This window comes from Macaca thibetana, chromosome 7 (assembly GCF_024542745.1).
Source record: "Macaca thibetana thibetana isolate TM-01 chromosome 7, ASM2454274v1, whole genome shotgun sequence".
Taxonomy (NCBI): domain Eukaryota; kingdom Metazoa; phylum Chordata; class Mammalia; order Primates; family Cercopithecidae; genus Macaca; species Macaca thibetana.
The window spans coordinates 135547547-135567592 of NC_065584.1; the positions used below are offsets into that span (position 1 = coordinate 135547547).

Sequence of the window (20046 nt, forward strand, 5' to 3'; positions counted from 1 at the left end):
CAACTCTGATCACAGGGAAGAGATGAATCTTTTATCTATTTGTTTTCAAGTCACAATAAGCTCTGGTGGGAATGAAATGTATAAAGAACCAAGTGTCTAAAACATTCACCTAGTACTCATCAACCATGAGAGAATAAACAAAACAACATCAAGTTGGCTTCTTCTCTAGAAACTAATATTATTGAATTTTAAAATCCACAAGTAGAATAAAGTCAGGTCTTCAGACAAGCTTGGGGACGTTTAGAGATGGAGAACTTGAGATGGTTAGGAACATCTGAGGAAGATATGAACACAGGAAAGGGAGAAACTAACATATTTAGTACCCTCTATGTGCCATGCTCTATGCTAATTGCCTTACTTATATGATGTCATTAACCTATGCCCCTACTCTAGAAGATAGGTTATATCTTACTTTAAATAACTTCCCAAGGCCATTAGAAACAGGACACAAAGCATAGGCTTCTAGATTCCATAGGCTTTCCACTGGTGGTTAGAGGTAGCAGTGTTTAGTGACTGGCTACTTGTACTCTACAAACCCATTGATTAGCCTATAGGCCACTGGGCATTTGTCCGGTTTTCTGATGGACAATTCTAAGATCAAAACAAAGCCATTTAATGACAATTTCAGGACCCCCAACGCACAAGATACATAATTTTAAAAACCCACACACATTTTATTGAAGTTAGTTATACTCATTAAGAAAAAATTGTATTGAGACTAATGTCAGTTCTTACAAGTTAAATTATGTTAAATTCTTTCAAAAACAACACAACTATAAATTGATTCTGTGGTTCCAGATTTTCAGTTGTGCAAAGATAATTTTGACAGATATTAATGACAGGATCAGTCAACCCTTCTCTTCAACTCAAAACACACCAGTGTCCTAGTTCCCGAGTTGAAGCTCCGAGACCACACACTCAGACCCCTTGCCGAGAAGCCGCCCAGCCAAAGGCTTCATTTACTCTCTGGTCTGGCCAAATGCAGCCAGATTGCTGTAAAAAGTGTTTCATCAGCAACCTAATCAACAGCTCCCTGTGGGCTCTAGAGAGCAGAAAAGTTACCGGAGAGGCCAACAAAAACAGCAAAGACACAAGGGGAAAAAACCAATCCAATTGTACTCATAAATCTTCCAAAGTTGTATTACTTACACAGACTTCTCATACTTTTTGTATAGCCAAGAAATCTTAAAGAAGATGTCTGGTTTGATGAGGAGAGCTTGCCATGCATCAAAATAACCTTGGATTTTAACCACGATAGCACTTTCTGTAGAAAAAAAAAAAAACGCACAAGGAAGAGCAGTTGAGCAAAATGTGAGCCTAAGAAGGGTGCTCTGGGCAGAAAACATTCCCTGTAGATTCTCCTAACAGTCCGGGGTTCTAAGCTAAGTGAGGTTCCATCTTCAGTAGGAGTCTTAGCCATGTGAATACCACTAGAGAAATCAAGCACTGATTTGTTCTCCTTGCCATCCAAATTGGACTAGTTAACCAATGAGTTGCTAGTTTTCAAGTTTTCAACCTGGAATTTCACATATTCTCCTCGGGCTGAGCTTCCAACTTGCTCCTGTTTCTCTGGACAAATGGAACTAGTAATTACGGCTGTTATGGCCTTCACTCTGGTACCTGGGAGTGCAAAAAGTGGAGCCTGTTAGATGGCTAACAAGCACATTTTAACTTCATTTGGTGTTGGGTAAGCAGAGCCATGAAGTGGACAGTTTATATGGATTATACACTTAATAGCTTCTAATCATGTTCTCATGGTGCTTTGTTCATTTTTCCCCCATAGCACTCATCACGTAGCTTTCATAGTTATTTATATTCAGTCCAGAGTGTAGAATTCATCTTGTTTTCTTCAATGCCTTGTCCTAAGCCTCACACACAATCAGCTCTTAACAAATGTTCTTTAATTAAATTGAACACTAGAGGAAATAAAACCCTTACTTTTTCAAATTATACCAGATAATATACAAAAGGGAAGAGAATAGACATTTATTTCCAACTGCTAAATACCAGTCACCATGCTAGGCACTTTGTGAAAGAGATTTTTAATTTCATCTTCATATTCTTGCCATGGGCTTTGTGATATCATCCTTTTGCAGTTGAAGAAACTGCAATTCATAGAAATTCGGAAGCTTGCCTAAAACCATACAGCCAGTGTGGCAATAGGGAGTGCCCACACCCACTGTTGCCCTCCTTCACTTCCTGTCCTCTTACCCTGCTTCATTTTTCCTTCAAGGCACTTACTATTGCTAATATTTTATTAGATATTTATTTCTTTTCCTGTCCATATCACCCACTGGAATGTAAGTCCCTTGAAGGCAAGAACTTTATCTGTCTGGGTCACTGTTATGTCCCCAGAACCTAAAACAGTGCCTGGCATAAAATAGGCAATCAATAAATGTTTGATGAATGAATGTTTGAATCAATGAACACTGGTGTTAAGTTAATTCAGGAAAAGTCACACTGAGTTGTACATACTTAATGCCAATAGCAGAATGGAATTAATCCAAATGATTAATTTTCTATTGATACATAATAGATATACATATTTAGGGGTACATGTAATATTTTGATAGATTTGTATAATGTGTAATAACCAAATCAGGGTAATGAGGATATTTATCACTTTAAACATTTATCTTTTCTTTATGCTGAGAACATTCAAATTATTCTCTACTAGCTACTTGGTTGTACATAGATTATTATTTATTTTCTTCACTACACTGATTTATTGAACACTAGGTCTTGTTTCTTCTATCTACCTGTATTTTTGTACCCATTAATCAACTTCTCTTCATCTCTTCTCTCCCCACTACCCCACTATGCTTCCCTTCCTCTGGTAACCACCAAACTACTCAAATGATTTACGCTTTTTGGTGTGGTGGTAGAGTTGCATGTACATTTTTTTTTTATCAGTAGAGTGATTTGGGGGATTTATAGGTTTTTAGGGTATATTCACTACTAGGGTTACAAAATGTATGAGGTCACGATATGAATAATGGATTTAAGAATCTTGTTTAATAATAAATTCTGTTCCTCTTGAGATAATATAAGGCCAATGCTTATGGATAAGAAGTAATAAAAAACAAATTCTATTATTCAAGGGCATAATAAGCATTATGTCAACTGTATAAATATTTAGTGGTAAGTAATGTTCTAAAAGACATCTGAATGGGCTTGTGAATTTTTCTTTGTGTACATGTATTAGTACCTTATGCACAGACTACTAAAATGGAGACCAAAACATTAAGAGTAATATATAATTTAAATGACTTTAAGAAGAAAACGAAAAAGGTATATCAGAAAGAATACCAATTTTTTAATTCCTATACTTTCCAGGTTAGTGTGTGGATAAAGGTTGCAATGGCAATAAAAAATGTAACCCATAGAAAACAATGTAAAACAATTAGGTACAAGTCCAGTGAATTCCATTCCTGTCAGGTGTTTGATCATTAGGTTAAAAAGTTATCAAAAAGTCAAGGACTTTTGCTCAATGGCACAACTTTTCAAGAACTAGCCGAAATATTGGCAGTTGTACTCAAGTTGCAAATTGGTTTAATCCTGCCAAAATAAAACCAAGTTCTATGAGTTTGACGTGAGCATGCACATGTTTTCATATTCATTTCTGTATCATAGTGAGGAAACTAGCCTTTTGAGTGAGACATCTTGTTAAGACTATAAACAATAAATGGCAAACATGTATATATAGCAATTTTTAATACTGTTTGGCACACATTAGATACTACGTTAATGGCAGCTAATATCGTCATTTCCATCAGCATCAGTATCATCAGCAATATTGACATTTTTATCATATAGGCATGATATTTTCATGTTTAGTAGCTTTGAGGGAGGAGTGTGTGTATATACGTGTGTGTATATATGTATGTATATATCATGCCCAAAAGAACAGTTGGAAATGATTAAATATATAAAGTTGATTGGTGGTAGGATATGCTAATAACCAAATGAACTAATCACAGTTGTTAAGTTTCAACTGTGGGTAGAATTCTATTTCCTAGAGTAATGAGGAAAGATACAAAAGAAATAGATGCTGGCCCCTACTTTATGGAAATTTATATTTTATAAGTGAATAAAGCAGAAACACTAGGGAAAAAAACAAGGAGTATTTAGAAATGTTTGAACAAGAGCAATGTAGAAAACAGCATGTGATTCCTTTGGTCTGCTAACCCTCCTAGCTCCTTGTTCAATAAAGGACAGATGGTCAAGATGCGAGAGTGAAAATGTCAGTACCGTCCAAAGGGATCCTCAAGAAGAGCATGTTAGAGGTGTCCAGCATGACACGCCGCAGGAGGGTCAACACGTCCACGTAGCCTGATTCATTGGTCACTTCCTCCAACCTGTCCAGATGTGTTTTGAGGGATTCAGCACAGACTGTGACCATGCGAACAAGGCCGGGGCCCGACAGAGCTGCAGGGTACACATCAGAGAATCAGCCATCATGAACTCCAGGGCACACACAAAATCAGGCCATTCTGGCTTTTTATGTTGGAGCTTAATTGTCCACAATTTTTTATTTAATAATTGGGTGGAAATTTTCATCATCTTATGCTTTTCTGTGATTTTCCATAAGCACGTACTATCCTATAGTTAAGAATGAATGAATGGAAGGAAGATAGGGACAAATATTATTTTAAACAAACTGTTAAAAATTCAACTTTTTTCATGCTCTAGCCAGCCATTTATGAGACTGCAAAGGAAACATTTAGTACTTGTGGTCATAACTCACAAATCAGTGATTTTTTCATATTTATTGTATACATTTCCCTCTAAAGCTGATTTGGATTTGCCTAGGATCATATTTATTTTGTGTTTCAACAGGTGGCAGGATATTACTGGAAAACTGGTCAAATTGGATCCTATTTGATCTAAGGTGCTTCCTGTTAAAGTGTAAAAGGCTAGTTGTAAAAATCCCCCAAAGTGCCCTTCTCTTAATTTTGATTTCTCTTCAAACTACTTCCAGGTTTATTTTACTCAACCAACGGCATGACAGCTAAGCAATTCCTTGCTTGCTTACCAGTCTTCCCTCACTGAACTGAGAGCTCTTTAAGGACAGTGACAGTCGCTCATTAGCATTGCCCTTCAAGCTGATGGTCCATGGGGGCCTTCATACATATTTTTTCAACAGAGAAAAGAATGAATGAATGAAAACAGAGTAAACTGGCTCTGATCTCACTCTTGCTCTGTTCCTGACTATCTGAGCAGTCCTGATGGTGGGTGGCCTACACAGGAGGGTTTAACCCTTAAAGTGCCCCTTTCTCTCTTTGTGTTAAGTTTCTTTAAGCTTCTTTTAGGAGTAATCTTTCTTTTTAAATCTTTTATTATTCATGTTTGTTGTTAACGTCAGAGTCTTTGAAATGAGATAAAAAATATTGGGAAACTTTGTAGATGTAACTCCAGAAGAAGATTATCCTCTGTCTCTCTCTCTCTCTTAAACACACACACACACACACACACACACACACACACACACACACACACACACACACACAGTGGGTTAAGCTGCAGAACCCCCATGCCTGAAGGTATACTTTGCAAACAAGAAAGGAGGCCTGAGGACCGGTCCTAGACTTTTGAGATTTCCATACATCTTGGAAGGAAGGTTGAGGTAGGAGCAGGCTTTCTGACCATAGGAAGGACTTGGCAGATGTGAAAGACCAGGATGTTGTTCTCTGGGTGACTGCCACTTCAGCAAGCAGGACACATGACTCAACCCTTTGTGTGGAAGGGTTGGCTTAGAATGTCACTGGTGGTTTTCTCCCAGGCTCATGCATGATTTGCCTCTGTGTTTAAAGAGCTTGAAGCCACATGCCAAACTTATGGGCAAAAATGTAATAACATTGCTTATAGGCAGTGGTATGATGTAGATATGATTTAATTTTTAAAATGTGCCAAAACGTATTGAATCTGTCCAGTCAAAAGAAAATTGGGCAAGCAAACAGCAAACACCATCAATATGGACACATTTCTCGGCAGTTTTGGGAAACATATGCTATTTCTTCACCCCTCGCTCCCACCCTTCCCCACCTCCCAAGATGGGCCATTGCCTAAGTTGCACTTAACTATTTCTCTACAGACTCACCTAGTAAGTCAATACTTTCATTAACGTTACTGAAACCTGTGCCAAACTTTCTGCTATATCAGGAAAACCAACAGGGAGTCTAACTCTAAAAGGAAATTCACTGAAAAGTGCTTAGGACTCTCATTGATTATAGAAATGTCAGACACCACAGTGAATTTTCCAATAAGCAATTAGCCTCCTATTTCTTGGGATTATGAATTTGGGTCCAATTGTGTAGCACTTTTTTGTAGAAACCCTGATCTTCCCTATAGAAGGCTATCTAAAAAAAAGTCACAAAGATGTTTGGCTTAATTTCCAAGTACTATAGGGTCTACTACCATAGGGTCTATCCTTTTGACTATCTTGAACCCACAGCCTCCCCTCCACCTTTCCTGCATCACTGCAGTAGCTCCTAAATGTTCTCACTGCTCACGGTCCTGCTTCCTTCCAATTAGTCATTCTCTCTGCTACCAGAGGGATTTTTATAAAATACAAATATGTTCATATCATTCTGCTTAAAATCTTTAGTGATTCTCCATAGTTTTTGAGATAAGCTCAATTCCTTGCCTTAACCGAGAGATTTTTGGTGATATGGCCCTGCCCTCCCCTTGGCCACGTCCCTGAATGTATCTGCACCAGGCACAAGGACTTACTGACAGGGCCCTGGATGCGTCATGTCTAACTATTCATCTGTGCCTTTGGCTATCCTGTTCTTTACTCCTAGAATGTTTGTCTTTTGTTTTCTTAATTAGCTTCTACCTTACTCATTATGAGCATCCAGTCCTCTGAAAAGTCTCCCCTGCCCCTCAGTGTGCTTCAGATGGCCTGTTCATCTGTACTTGGCATCACTCCGTGCAACCGCCAGCATTACTATCACCTAGGGTAGTGTTTGGTGATGTGCTGGGCTGCCCCTTCCTAATTCAAACCCCCATCCCCCATTATAAGTTCCTCGAGGGCAGGAACCACATCTGGTTTGTCATTGTATCTTGGTACCTAGTTCAGTGATGACAACGGTGGTTTGTCAAACAAATGGATGAACTTAGAGATTCTTTTAATTAGCTCTTGCATGTCAGGGTAGAGGATATTGGTATGTGAAAGTTAACTACTCCTAAATACTAGTTCACATATTCCTAATATGCCTGAGCCAAATGAAAAAGTCAAACGTGGGATCTTACAGCATTATTTCATTTGCTCTTCACAATAGCCCTAGAGTGCAAGTTTTATAACATTTATCACCTTTTGTGAATAGGGAAACTGAAGCTCAGAAAGGTGAAGCGACTTGCCTAAGGTCAGATAGGTAGCAAGTGGCAGTGCTGGGACTCAAACTCACAACCTGTAATACCAAGTCCTATACTTTTTCCATTAATTCGTTCCATAGTTTTATAAGGTATAAGGAGATTTATCTCCCCCAACATGAGTGATAGGCAGAATAATAGCACCCTAAATTTGTCTGGGTCATAATCCCCAGAACCAACTAATACGTTACTTTACATGAAAAATAGCAGATATAACTAAGGTTAAGGACTTTGAAATGGGGTGGGACAAACCTCATCATGAGTTCTTAAAAGCAAAGATTACAGGCTCATGCCTGTAATCCCAACACTTCGGGAGGCCGAGGCGGGTGGATCACAAGGTCAGGAGATCGAGACCATCCTGGCTAACACGGTGAAACTCCATCTCTACTAAAAATACAAAAAATTAGCCGGGCGTGGTGGGGGGTGCCTGTAGTCCTAGCTACTTGTGAGGCTGAGGCAGGAGAATGGTGTGAACCCAGGAGGCGGAGCTTGCAGTGAGCCGAGATGGCGCCACTGCACTCTGGTCTGGGCGACAGAGCAAGACTGTCTCAGAAGAAGAAAAAAAAAAGGCAAAGGACCTTTCTAAGCCAAGGTCAAAGCCAGAGAGAGATGGGATGACAGAAGGTGGGCCAGAGATGTAACGTGCAAAGGACTCAATCCACTGTTGCTGGCTTTGAAGCTGGAGGAAAGGGCCACAAGCCAAGGAATGTGGCTGGCCTCTAGAGCTGGAAAAGACAAAGAGAGTCTTTCCTAGAGCCCCCAGAAAGGCACATAGCCTTGCCTATGCCTTGATTTTCAGCTCACTGAGATCCATGTCAGACTTCTGACCTACAGAACTGTGAGATAAATGTGTTCTTGTAAGCTACTTATTTTGTGGCAATTTGTTACAGCAGCAATAAGAAAGTGATACACTGGGGTCTACAGCAAGAGTTGTGCTGAGTCCTGGTGAGGGGCAGCTCTGAAGGCTGGACTCAACACCCAGTGGGCACAGGTACTGGCATAGCTCTCCCCATCTTAGCAGGCACACGGAAGGTGGTGACCTGGGTTCACAGCACGGGCTGCTGGAGGGAAGGCTGTGAATAGACAGGGCCGGACCTAAAATCATCTAGCCCCAGATTCCACCACTAAGAAGGTTTCTAGGGCACGATTATTTTTCTTGATGCTTGATAGTAATGTCCAGGCTTAGTCATGTGTATTCCCCAGTAGTTTCATTTCCAGCATGATGAGGTAAAGGGAGAAAAATCACTGGATAAGGAGGCTTGCAACCGAGTCTCAGCTCATTCATTACTCCCTGTTTTGCCTGGGTGAAAATCATAACTTCATTGGGACTTTATTTCCTCAACTGTTAAAATCAGAGGTTAGATGACAGATATGGTCCCTCTCAGTTCTAAAATTCTCTAATTTCATTCACAAATTGCTTCCTGCTGAATCATCTGGGCTGTCAGTCAAGCACTCAGCAAACACATTGTGTGGCCATGTTTAAATCAAACATATGGGTGACATGCTAAATTCTTAACTGAAATGATTCTAAATATATATCTTCATCTCTTCTTTATACCTATAAAATTGCTTTGCATATCAATAAGAAGAAAAGAATGTGTGGTGATTAAGAAATATAGGCTTCGGGGATATATTCCAGGCTATCATTTACTAATGTTTGGACCTTGGGCAAGTTACTTAACCTCTTTATGCCTTCATTTTCTGTCAGTTGTAGGTGATAACAACATTTACCACATGGGGCTGCCATTCAAGTGTTTAGAACAATGGCTACTACAGAGTAAAGGTATAATGAATGTTAGCTCTTCCTCCTTTATTGCAGTATAATTCAAAATATGATTTCAGACTGGGCATGATGGCTCATGCCTGTAATCCCAGCACTTGGGAGGCCGAGGCGGGAGAATCGTTTGACTCCGTGAGTTCGAGCCCAGCCTGGTCTCAAATGTGGCAAAACCCTATTTCTACAAAAAATACAAAAATTAGCCAGGCATGGTGGTGCAGACCTGTAGTCCCAGCTACTTGCGAGGCTGAGGTGGGAGGATCACCTGAGCCCGGGAGGCGGAGGTTACAGTAAGCCAAGGTCGTGCCGCTTAACTCCAGCCTGGGTGATAAGAGTCAGACTCTGACTCCATAAATAAATAAATAAGTAAATAAAATATTTAACAAATGTGATTTCAAAAAAGGCATATTCATAGACAAAAACGAAGATTGTAGCTAAGAAAGGTACCTGCTTACCTTTCATAAAGAAGGGTCGAGTTGTTTTCCAGAGATCTGGATTGTTGTTAAATATGATGCCTTTCTCATGCATACCGATGCACTGCAGCCCAAGTTTGCTGCCGAACCGAGAGCTGTAATGATTGTGCTTCATTATGTGGAACATACTTGAGGACCTGAAAAGAAAGGAAACCTTGGTGTCAATTTTTAAGGGTCAGCAGAACTCATGGTGGTACATTTTGACTAGGAGGTGGCTCTCTTAGCAAATGCATGTCGTTCCAAATGCAGTGTGCATGATTTCTAGTATTCAGATTGAATAAGCACTTCTGTTAGCATGAGGACATCCTTCTCCAGTTGAATCATTTCTACCTACTGATTCCCTGTTTAAACATCACCAAAGATAGAAAACACACACACATACCCACATACCATTCCTTATTTCTCTTTCTTCTCTAACTTCCCCAAAATACTACCCACTACTGGAGTCAGAGCTTCAAGGCTGTTAAGAAGCTGAACCCTCCATACCACCAGAGCCAGAAGAACCTCCAGCCTCCCAGGTCTCACCCAGCCTCACTCCACAAAGTGCCACCCACTGCAAGAGTGAGTCACAGAATCGGAAGTTTGTGGAATTACCAAAGTCTTGTTTTCCTATTTTGGAACCAGCAGTTTTGCCCAGTACCACCCAACTCTAGTCTCTGATCAGGCCTGCCCTCTCCAGTGGAGTATCAGTCAGGGCTTGAAAAACATCTCCTTGGACACTTCTTCTAGCCCTGAGCTTAGCCAGGGGCTGGCTGGGCTGGCATGCAAAGTTCACTGTGGTAGTAAAGGAAGCTATTTTGGGGCTCTGCATTCCATCATGACTCATCAAAGTCTCCAGGGTCACAGAGTTCTCCCATGACATAGGATGTGATGAGTCATGAGATAGTACAATTTGCATGATGCTCAATTATGCAAATTCAAGATGCGTAAGATGTCATTGGTATTATCTTGATTACAGATGTTGTTGTTACTTTCTTGGTGAACTTAATATTTATACAAAATTTCATGTATTAATTTCAACTTTGGTCCTCCCTCCCCTCTGGTCTCCCAAAATTTCGTTTCACAATGCAAATTCTCCTACTATGGAGGTTTTCAGAACACATAACCCTCAAAGATTAGAAGTGGTTACTATAATATCTGCAACTGGTTCTCAGACAGGTTGGAGAGACTCTTATTCCTCCATCTCCTAGTTGACACTTGGCTCCTAAAAGGATACCTTTGCCTTAGTGAGGTTGTTCAGTGTACCTGCTGAAATACCTTCCCAGAGGACTCTAGGCCTAAAAAGCGCTGCTCTGGTTCAACGGATTAGGTTGTGGGCTAAGTATTAATCCAGCTCTCACATCTGTGATATGTTCCATAGTCCTATTTAAGCTTTAAAAGTAAGCCTCTGAAATAATGGTAGTGTCAAGAAATTAGAACAGGATTATTATTATATAAGATACAAAAATTAGCTGGGTGTGGTAGTGTGTGCCTGTAGTCCCAACTACTTGGGGGGCTGAGGCAGTAGGAGAGCTTGAGTCCTGGAGGTTGAAGCTGTCCAACCTGGGTGACAGACCAAGATCCTATCTCAAAAAAAAAAAAAAAAGCAGAGCTATTGTATAAATAACTTATTTACTTGATATCTATTTCAGGAAAAATCCCCTATTTTCAAATAAAAACACCATTAAATATTCTTTTGATCTGATTCTGGATAATATTCATCAAATAATCCTAAGTTTTGGATATGTTTGCCTCTCCCTAGCAAAAAATTAAAAATAAAAACAATAAAAACAAAAAAAATAAAAATACAGATGCTTCCATTTGTATTCTAGAGAATTAATTTGTCTGACACTTCAAATTTTGTCATATATATAAAAATTATGCTATAGGAAGGCATGAAATTCTTACTAATTAAAATATTTGAAAACTCTAGCTTTACTTACCTTCCCCTCCATCATTCCATAATTAAAGCAGAAATTAAGTAATTTATATATTCTTTGTTCACAAACTCGTATCTAAAATTTTTAAGCACTTAACGGACAAACACTATTTTTCTGCTCTGACCCTAGGGCTTTTGCATACTGCATTAATTATATTGGCCTGTCCATTTCATTTAAGAACTTGCTAACCAGTTTTCAAAAGAGAGTAAGAAACTCCAAACATAAAACAAACCCAACTAAATATTTGCTAGTTATTAGTAACAGAGTCAACCTTTAAAATTCATGTGTCCTTTAGGGGGCACCAACATCTCAGCTATTTTGAATCCAAAGCTCAGGCTTGTCAGGGACAAAGCTAATCAGGCAGAAGTGATAAAGCAAAGGATGTGTGACTGGCCACAGATGAGCAATTTAAAACAAGGTCACTTACTAAAAGTAGGCTGGATTGATCTAGCCAGAGTAAATCAGAGAAGTGAAGAACAGAAGGTCAGTGACGAACTAAGGACCCCAGCCCAGAGCTCCTCCTGGCAGTCAAGACAGGCCTGGCTCTGGCTTGTGGGCCAGCCTGCAACACTGCTATAGGCAAGCGTTATACTCATTAGTTGGGAGAATGAGGATTTCTTAGCACTGAGGAGAGTCCAACTGAGTCCCCAACCTCACAGGGACAGGGCACAGTGTTGGGTGTCTGGTCACTAGAGTTATTATCCCGCATTAAGCATGACTGAAGACAAAAGACATCTCCAAAGATGGCAGACCTATTGTCTGTTCAAAATGAAGAGTAGCCAGGGAGTAAGCTCTTAGGTGATGAGAAGGAAGCCACCTGAGTTCTGGGATTAAACAACTCACACACTTGTGGGCAGGTTCAACAGTGATGAGGAGGCAATTAATGGAATAATTGGTGACTTTTTTTTTTGAGACAGAGTCTCACTCTATCGCCCAGGCTGGAGTGCAGTGGCACAATCTCAGCTAACTGCAAACTCCACGTCCCAGGTTCAAACAATTCTCGTGCCACAGCCTCCTGAGTAGTTGGGATTACAGGCGCCCGCCACCAGGCCCAGCTAATTTTTTGTGTGTGTTTTTAGTAGAAACAGGGTTTCACCATGTTGGCCAGGCTGGTCTCAAACTCCTGACCTCAAGTAATACGCCCACCTTCACCTCCCAAAGTGCTGGCATTACAGGTGTGAGCCACTGCACCCAGCTGGTGACAAACATTTAAAAACAGTTGCCTCGTGTAGATCTGTTCCATCAATCCTGTCACCTTTTCACTGTCCTTCACATCTCTAATATCCTCACTTACCCAGCTTAAATTCTAGGTGACTATAAGAGATAAGCAATCTTTATAACAGAGGAATCTTACTGTAACCACCCAACCAAGTGATCAAATTTAACATCAATGCTACTGGGACAACCCGTTACTCATCTTCTGATGTGATGTGATATGAAGTTCCTAGTACTACTGAAGTGTTATTGCAAAAATGTGCAACCTTAATCTAATTGAGCCTTTAGACCCAATTTCAGTTTACAAGAAATACAGGGAATAGTTGAATATAGTAAATGACATCCTGATGAAACAGTGAGAGAAATTCAGAATGTGGGATATCTTATAGCTGACCTGGTCTCTTCAAAAGGTCAATGTCATAGGGGGAAAAGTGTGACTGGGGGACGGCTCTTTCAATTTTCCTACTCATTTGATAATTTTCTTAATAGAAAGTTGGGAAGAAATTATTGTCAATCATTAAAATTAAAATACCCTTCCCTGAATCCTCAACTCCCTTGACCCTCTTCTTACTTTGTCATGGTTGCCTGGTCCAACTCTGAGCTTATTCTGTGCTTGCATCTGGCAGTTGAGGCTGGGAAGAAAAGAAAAACCATGTATGTGCACACGTGTGTGTGCATGTGTGTGCGTGAGCACACACGTGCCTGCTGTCAGGTCTTGGTTAAATTCAAGTGGGCTCTCAGTGTCGCTGGCAATGCTACTGCAAGTCCCCAGCCCATTCACTCTCTCACTCTTCTACATGACTATTATATTCTCCCCACTCAGCCCCAGCTGAAGACTTTATTTCCAATTTTCCCAAGAAAATGGAAACAACTACAAGAGAATCTCCGCAAGCCCCAACGACCCGGACCTGTGCCCGTATATTCCACCTTCCCTCCTATTACGATGGAAATTCCATGTCCCCATTCAAGGCCAACCCATCCACTTGTCCCCAGGGACCTCTTCACGTCTCACTTAGCACACCCTTTCTTTCTCTTCCATCAACAATCATTTGATTTTCCTCCATAACTGACCATTCCCCCTACAACTCACATGCTGTAATTTCTCCTATTTTAAAAATCAAATTTCCTTTGCCTGCACATCTCGTTCAGCTACTGTCCCATTTCCTGCCTTCTTTATGGCAAACTCCTTGGAAGACTTCTCTACACTTGATGCCTCTGATTCTTCTCCCCCTATTCTCTTCTCTGTTCAGACTTTTGCCCTGACTAGTCCAATGAAACTGCTATTGTCAAGGTCACCTGTGACTTCCCTGTTGCTAAACGCAGTACTGAAATCTCCATGCATTCCCTTTCCCCATCAGTGGTATTTGACATGGTTCACAATTTTCTACGCCCTGATATGGATTCTTCACCTGGTTTTCAGACATCACACTTTCCTGGTTTTCTCTTCTCGGTCCAGCTGCTCCTTCTCAGTCTCTGTTGCTAGTTTCTGTCCTATTTACATTAGAGGGTCTCCAGGTTCAGTCCTCTCTACTCAATCATCCCACTCAGATGTCAACTGGGCATGTCAAATCTAACATGTCTAGAATGGAACCCTAATCTCTCCCCTTCCCAACTTGCTCCACCTATCTTAGGACACGATGTCCCCATTCAATGCAAAACTGGACAGCACTTTGACTCTTTTTTTTTTTTCTCTTACATCCTACATCCAATCTGTCAGCAAGTCTGTTGGCTTTGCCTTCAAAATATGTCTGGAATTTTCCCTCATATCTTATCACCTCTACTGCTACCACCTGGACCAGCCACCATCACCTCTTGCCTAACTGGTCTCTCTGTCCCCATCCATTGTCTTCTTGCACCTATTATCAACAGAGCAGCCAGAATGATTCTGCTGAAACACAAATGAGTCACATGCGTCACTCCTCTGCTCAAATTCTTCAGTGGCTTCCTTTCTCACAGCGGGTAAAAGCTGGAGTTGTTACAATGGCCTGCAAGGCCTGACGTGATTTGGTGCCCTATTGCCTCTCTCATCTCATCTCCTGTGTTCTTCCACTCAGGATCTCGCCTTAGGACACTGGCACTTGCTGTTCCTTCTGTCTAGAATGCTTTTCCACCAGGTCTCTGCATGGGCTACTTGCTCATTTCCTTTAGGTTTTTATTTAAACGCTGTCTTCTCAGAGAGGGCTGCCTGAACCACCTATTTACAATCACACCTGCGTCTCTACAACTCGTCCTCCCCCATCTGCTTTCCCTATTCTTTTTCTATGTAATACCTATCTGCCTCATAACAGTGTGACCAGCTATCCTGGTTTGCCCAGGATTATGCCAGTTTCAGCACTGAAAGTCCCACATCCTGGGAAAGGCCCTGGTCCCAGGCAAACTGAAACAATTGGTCACTCTGCTGATACACTATATATTTTACTTGTTTATTGTTGACCTAGTGACAACATACTGCTCCATGAGGTAAAGGAATTTTGGCTGTTTTTTTCACTGCTGTATTCCCAGAGCTTAGAACAATACCTGCTGCTATACATAGTAAGTTTTCAATAAATATTTAATGGATGAAGAGCCAGTAATGACTATTACAACTTAGAATCATTCAGTGCTTAGTATATAATAAATTCTCAGTAAATGTACATTCAAAAAATAAATGAAGGAAACCCCTGCAAATGATGTGTAAATTTGCACATCTTTAAGACAGATGTAAAAATATAACCCTAATTAGTATGTTAATTGCTAACAGATATGCAAATAGAACCCGAATTAGCATGCTAATTGCTAATTTCCCTTTATGAGTGCTACATAAATTTTTTTTTGTATTCATGACAAAAACGAATCTAGGGACATATAATGGACATATAGTGTCATGCAGCACCTACAGACCCTCATTAATTTAGAGCACAGCTGCCTGGGTAGCTGACTGGGGGAAGAACGGTGCACACATCATCTACATCTCACCAGATGGACTGTGCCTCGACGCCCCCAGTGGTGCAGGCGGAATCGCAGCAGCCCACATGCCTGACTTCTCCCCTGAAGTTCTGCAGCCCCCATTACTTTGGGACAAAGCTGGTTGGAAAAGTTGGACCATAATTTCTACACAGTTGTAATGACTACAGACCTCAAACTTTTCAAAAGAAAAAAAAAATCTGGCAAACTATTCAAATAAAAATAAAAAGCTTTCTGAGGTCCAGTGGGGTCTTTTCAAGAGGTACGGGGAGTTCTGGAAGGGACTTGAAGAGCAGGCAAGGAAAGGAGATGGGGACAAACATGTCCTATTCCCGCGGGGAGCTCAGCCTTTAACAACAAAATGGAACTGCTCTGAGGCAATTAAGGAGAACACAAAGACTCCAACAAGTGAAAAGCCTGAGAGGACAGGAAAAGGAAAGAACTGGGAGAGCTGGGGGTAGGGTGGGTGGGTTGTGGCCGCGTCTCTGCGTGCACAAGCGCCTGACTTGGTCGGGGTTGTTGGAATCAGTTTCCTAATTAAGATTAGCAGAGTGGTCAGATGCCACCCCCACTGTAACGAGCAACCACTTCAAGAATTGTCTTTGGGAATTCAGGGAGTTTTTCTGGAGACTTAAGAATCTAGCATCGAAATATCTAGTATGTCAGAATGATTTCTATCCTGGTACTGTGGTCCTTTCTCAATTCCATCATTCTTTACACCAATTCTAGTCTTATACTGCCACCACCTCAGCATAAGACAAAACCAAACCTGCATCGCTGTTTCCCCTAACCCCGGGGAGAGGCCCTCCTGCACCAGGAGCTTCCGCCTCCACCCCCTCTCCAGATGGAAGTTCTCAAACTCAGTCACACCCTGGGATCACCTGGGGAGTATTAAACACCACTGATGCCTGGGTCCTACCCTCAGAGGTTCTGATCTAAAAGTGGGGGTGTGGCCTAGGCAGTGGGGCTTTGAAAATCTCCCTGGGTGACTCTAAGGTACAGCTAGGGTGAGAAGCATGGCACTGTGCTAGATCCTGGGCAGCAGGTAGATATCCTTCTAGATAAATATCCTGGGGGTCACTTCACCTTCTGCTGAGGGAAAGAGGTGGTGGGGAAGGCAGACCCTGGGCTGGGGAGAGCTGGAAGGCAGGTGGCTGTGTGGGGAAATGTAAGAGCAGCAGCAAATGTCCCTACCCGCAAACCCAAACACCAGCGCTTCCAGGATATTTGTGAGACCGTAGCCAGTTGTAAAAGTGACTCAAGTACTGATTTTTAAAATGAGAACATACCAAGAACATATCATAGTCACTTAAATTTGGCTGACTAAAGCCTAATAGACCAGGAGAATTAAAATTAAAAAAGTAATTATGATCTAGTTCTTAGAGCAGTGGTTCTCAAACTCAAGTGTGCAGCAGAATCACCTGCAGACTTTGTTAAAACACGGATTGCGGGTCCCACCCCAGACTGTCTCATTTAGTAGGTCAGGGTGGGGCCCAAGAAGGTGCATTGCTAACAAGTTCCCAGGCTTGTTGATGCTGCCTGTTGAAGGACCACACTTTGAAAACTACTGCATTAATGTACGTCACAATGAACCCAATGAAATGCTGTTTCCACCTGAAGCCATTTCTGTTTAGTTGTGTGAGGTCTGCCTCAGCTACTCTTAGAAGTGCTACAACATGAAACTGAATGAAACAAACAAAAAAATCCCAGGCCAAAAAAAAATTGTTTTGGATAGTTTGAAATATTTGGAAGTATTAAAATAACACCTATTTCTCTCCTGCTTCCTTCTTTCAGTATCTGCATCAAATATTTGGGCTTTGAGGATACCGTGGTATTTTATGAGATGACGTATGTAATCTTGACCTGAAAAAATTATGTAGTTTCTAGAAAAGCTTCACTTGCTTTTGAGCTATAGTCTTTGTATCTGAATGAATAATTTGAACAAATTGGTAAAACACCCTGGTCAGCTTCGGTTTGTGGGAAAAGCTCTGTCAGGGATTACAAATATAAAAATGTGTTAATGAGACAGTGTTTGCACATAGGTTTGCTAAAAATCTACTAAAACTGGCTGAAAGTCTACGGAAATACGCTGCCTTTGAAATTCTCCATTTTCTAAGATCAATAAACAAGAAAACAAGTATTTCACCAAACTAGTTCTTTATAGTCAATTCCTATTTAGTTAACCATAGAACTAATTCAATCTGCTAGTTATCCACAAAATATAATAATGCAGAGAGGGAGGACACTATTTTTTTAAATGGGTAACACTGTTCCTGATTTATGTAAGATCCCTCCACTGGATACTGGCGTAAAGTCATAAATGGAAGAGCAGCATGTGAATGACTTCTTTTTCTACCGTCTCTTCTTTTATTTTCTTTTTTCTTTAATCAGATTCAGCCAAGGTCGGCTTACCATCTGCTCTTTTAGAGGTGCTCAGTGGCTTGGCAGGAGAATAAATTAGCAAATTGCTGATCAGATACCTCTGCCTCAGGTTTTATTTTACTTTTTAAAAGACAGGGTCTTGCTCTGTCACCCAGACTATAGTGCAGTGGTGTCTTGGGTTTTATTTTTGTTTTGTATGGGTTTTTTCTTTGTTTGTTTGGCTTGGTTCTTTTTAATGTTTATTTGTGGTTAAGACCAAAAAACTTCGGAAAGCAGAAAAGATAACACCTCTCCCTAAAGTATGTTTCGTTGAAATCAAATTATCTGGCTTCCAAGTTTCCACATTCACTGCTCACAGAGACTGTAAATAATTTCCCAACTTTCCAGAGTTATTTATTTATGTACCGCTGACTTCATTTCAAGCAAAACCCAATTATTCTGTTTCAATGTTAGATTTCTGGGGATTGCTCACCTTCATTTCAGTGGTAAAAATATAGCATTAGAAACAAAGACATCAATAATCAAAATAAAGCTGTCTTAAGTGGAAAAAACTCCAGCCTCGATTTAAAAAGTATGTCTCCCGCCGGGCGCGGTGGCTCACGCCTGTAATCCCAGCACTTTGGGAGGCCAAGGTGGGTGGATCACGAGGTCAGAAGATTGAGACCACCCTGGCTAACACGGTGAAACCCCGTCTCTACTAAAAATGCAAAAAATTAGCCGGGCGTGGCGGCGGCCACCTGTACTCCCAGCTACTCGGGAGGCCGACTCAGGAGAATGACGTCAACCCGGGAGGCGGAGCTTGCAGTGAGCCGAGATCGCGCCACTGCACTCCAGGCTGGGCAACAAAGCAAGACTCCGTCTCAAAAAAAAAAAAAAAGTATGTCTCCGATTATGAACAGACTCACTTGCTGATAATGAGTGTTTCCTCTCCAGAGATCCAGACTCGCATGAATTCTCCATACACCCGGTTGTAATAGTTGCAGGCACTGCCGATCCCCATCCACAGGAATCTGCCATGGGAGATGAGGGGTCCAATTCCCATGCAGTAGCCAGGACCTAGGACAGGTGTCAGAGAGTAAGCTACATCTTAGTCACACCAAAAATTGCAACTGCTTTGTGTTACTCCTGTTTTTGTTCTTTTATAGCTAAGTGTTCTTTACATTTGATGTATATCTGTGAATCATGAATAAAGTGATTTGAAACAAAACAAAACAAAAGCCTCACACTTAACATGAGGCTCTTCACCCCTCCGTGAGTAAAAAGGATTCAGTATCCATGCCACACTAGTTTTATTTGGTCTCAATCATTTCAGTCTGAATGAACTGGGGTGTGTGTGCTAATTTCTTCCCAGGTTAACCGGTATCAATGAGTTTTGAATACAAGTCAATTCGTGCGTTTGGTAGCAAACATGGAAACGCTGACGAGCCGGCAGATCTGTTTGGCGCGTAGTTTTTTTCTGGAAACTTTTGGTTTGAGTGCCCCAGTTGACAGAATAGGTGGGTTAAAACTGGTCTGTAGTTTTGTAGGAAATCTTTCAACTGAAAGAAACAAGATCTACAAGGACAATGTCTAATCCAAGAACATCTATTTTATTCCCCTCAAAAAAGACTGTTTAAGAAAAGGCTCTTAAGCTAAATCTCATTAGGCAAAATAAAGCTAAGAGTTGAGGAGTCAGGCAATGGGTCTTTGAGCCTCTAGACTGGAGTTTGAGTCCCATAATCTGGTTTTAGCTGAGAGTAGTGGCTGCTTACAATCTTGCTTATGCAGAGGATGGCAGAATTATAAAGAACATGAACCCAGGGAACAACTGGGGAATTTGATGTTGCTTATATCAGAGAACAAACTTGGTACTTTGATTTTACTGGTGGTGGTAAAAAGTTAGATTAAAAAGTTTTAGAATTTTTTAGAAATTGTCAAGTAGTAGTTTTTCTGAATCTTTCTCCTTTAATTCCATTCTGCCAGT

General features: G+C 40.9%; 2 protein-coding genes across 2 annotated transcripts in view; both read right to left on the minus strand.

Moving 5' to 3' along the window:
• Nucleotides 1-20046, minus strand: part of TNFAIP8L3 (TNF alpha induced protein 8 like 3) — a 257866-nt gene that overhangs the window by 155791 nt on the left and 82029 nt on the right. The gene's annotated exons all lie outside the window — the stretch shown is intronic.
• The window catches only part of LOC126959039 (aromatase), a 33140-nt gene that overhangs the window by 7866 nt on the left and 5228 nt on the right, over nt 1-20046 (minus strand). Inside the window, exons 2-5 of the mRNA XM_050797939.1 lie at nt 18989-19139; nt 9607-9761; nt 4252-4428; nt 1150-1264 (exon numbers count right to left, since the gene is read on the minus strand). Of these exons, the coding sequence (XP_050653896.1) occupies nt 1150-1264; nt 4252-4428; nt 9607-9761; nt 18989-19139 (598 nt within the window). The remainder of the gene's footprint in view (nt 1-1149; nt 1265-4251; nt 4429-9606; nt 9762-18988; nt 19140-20046) is intronic.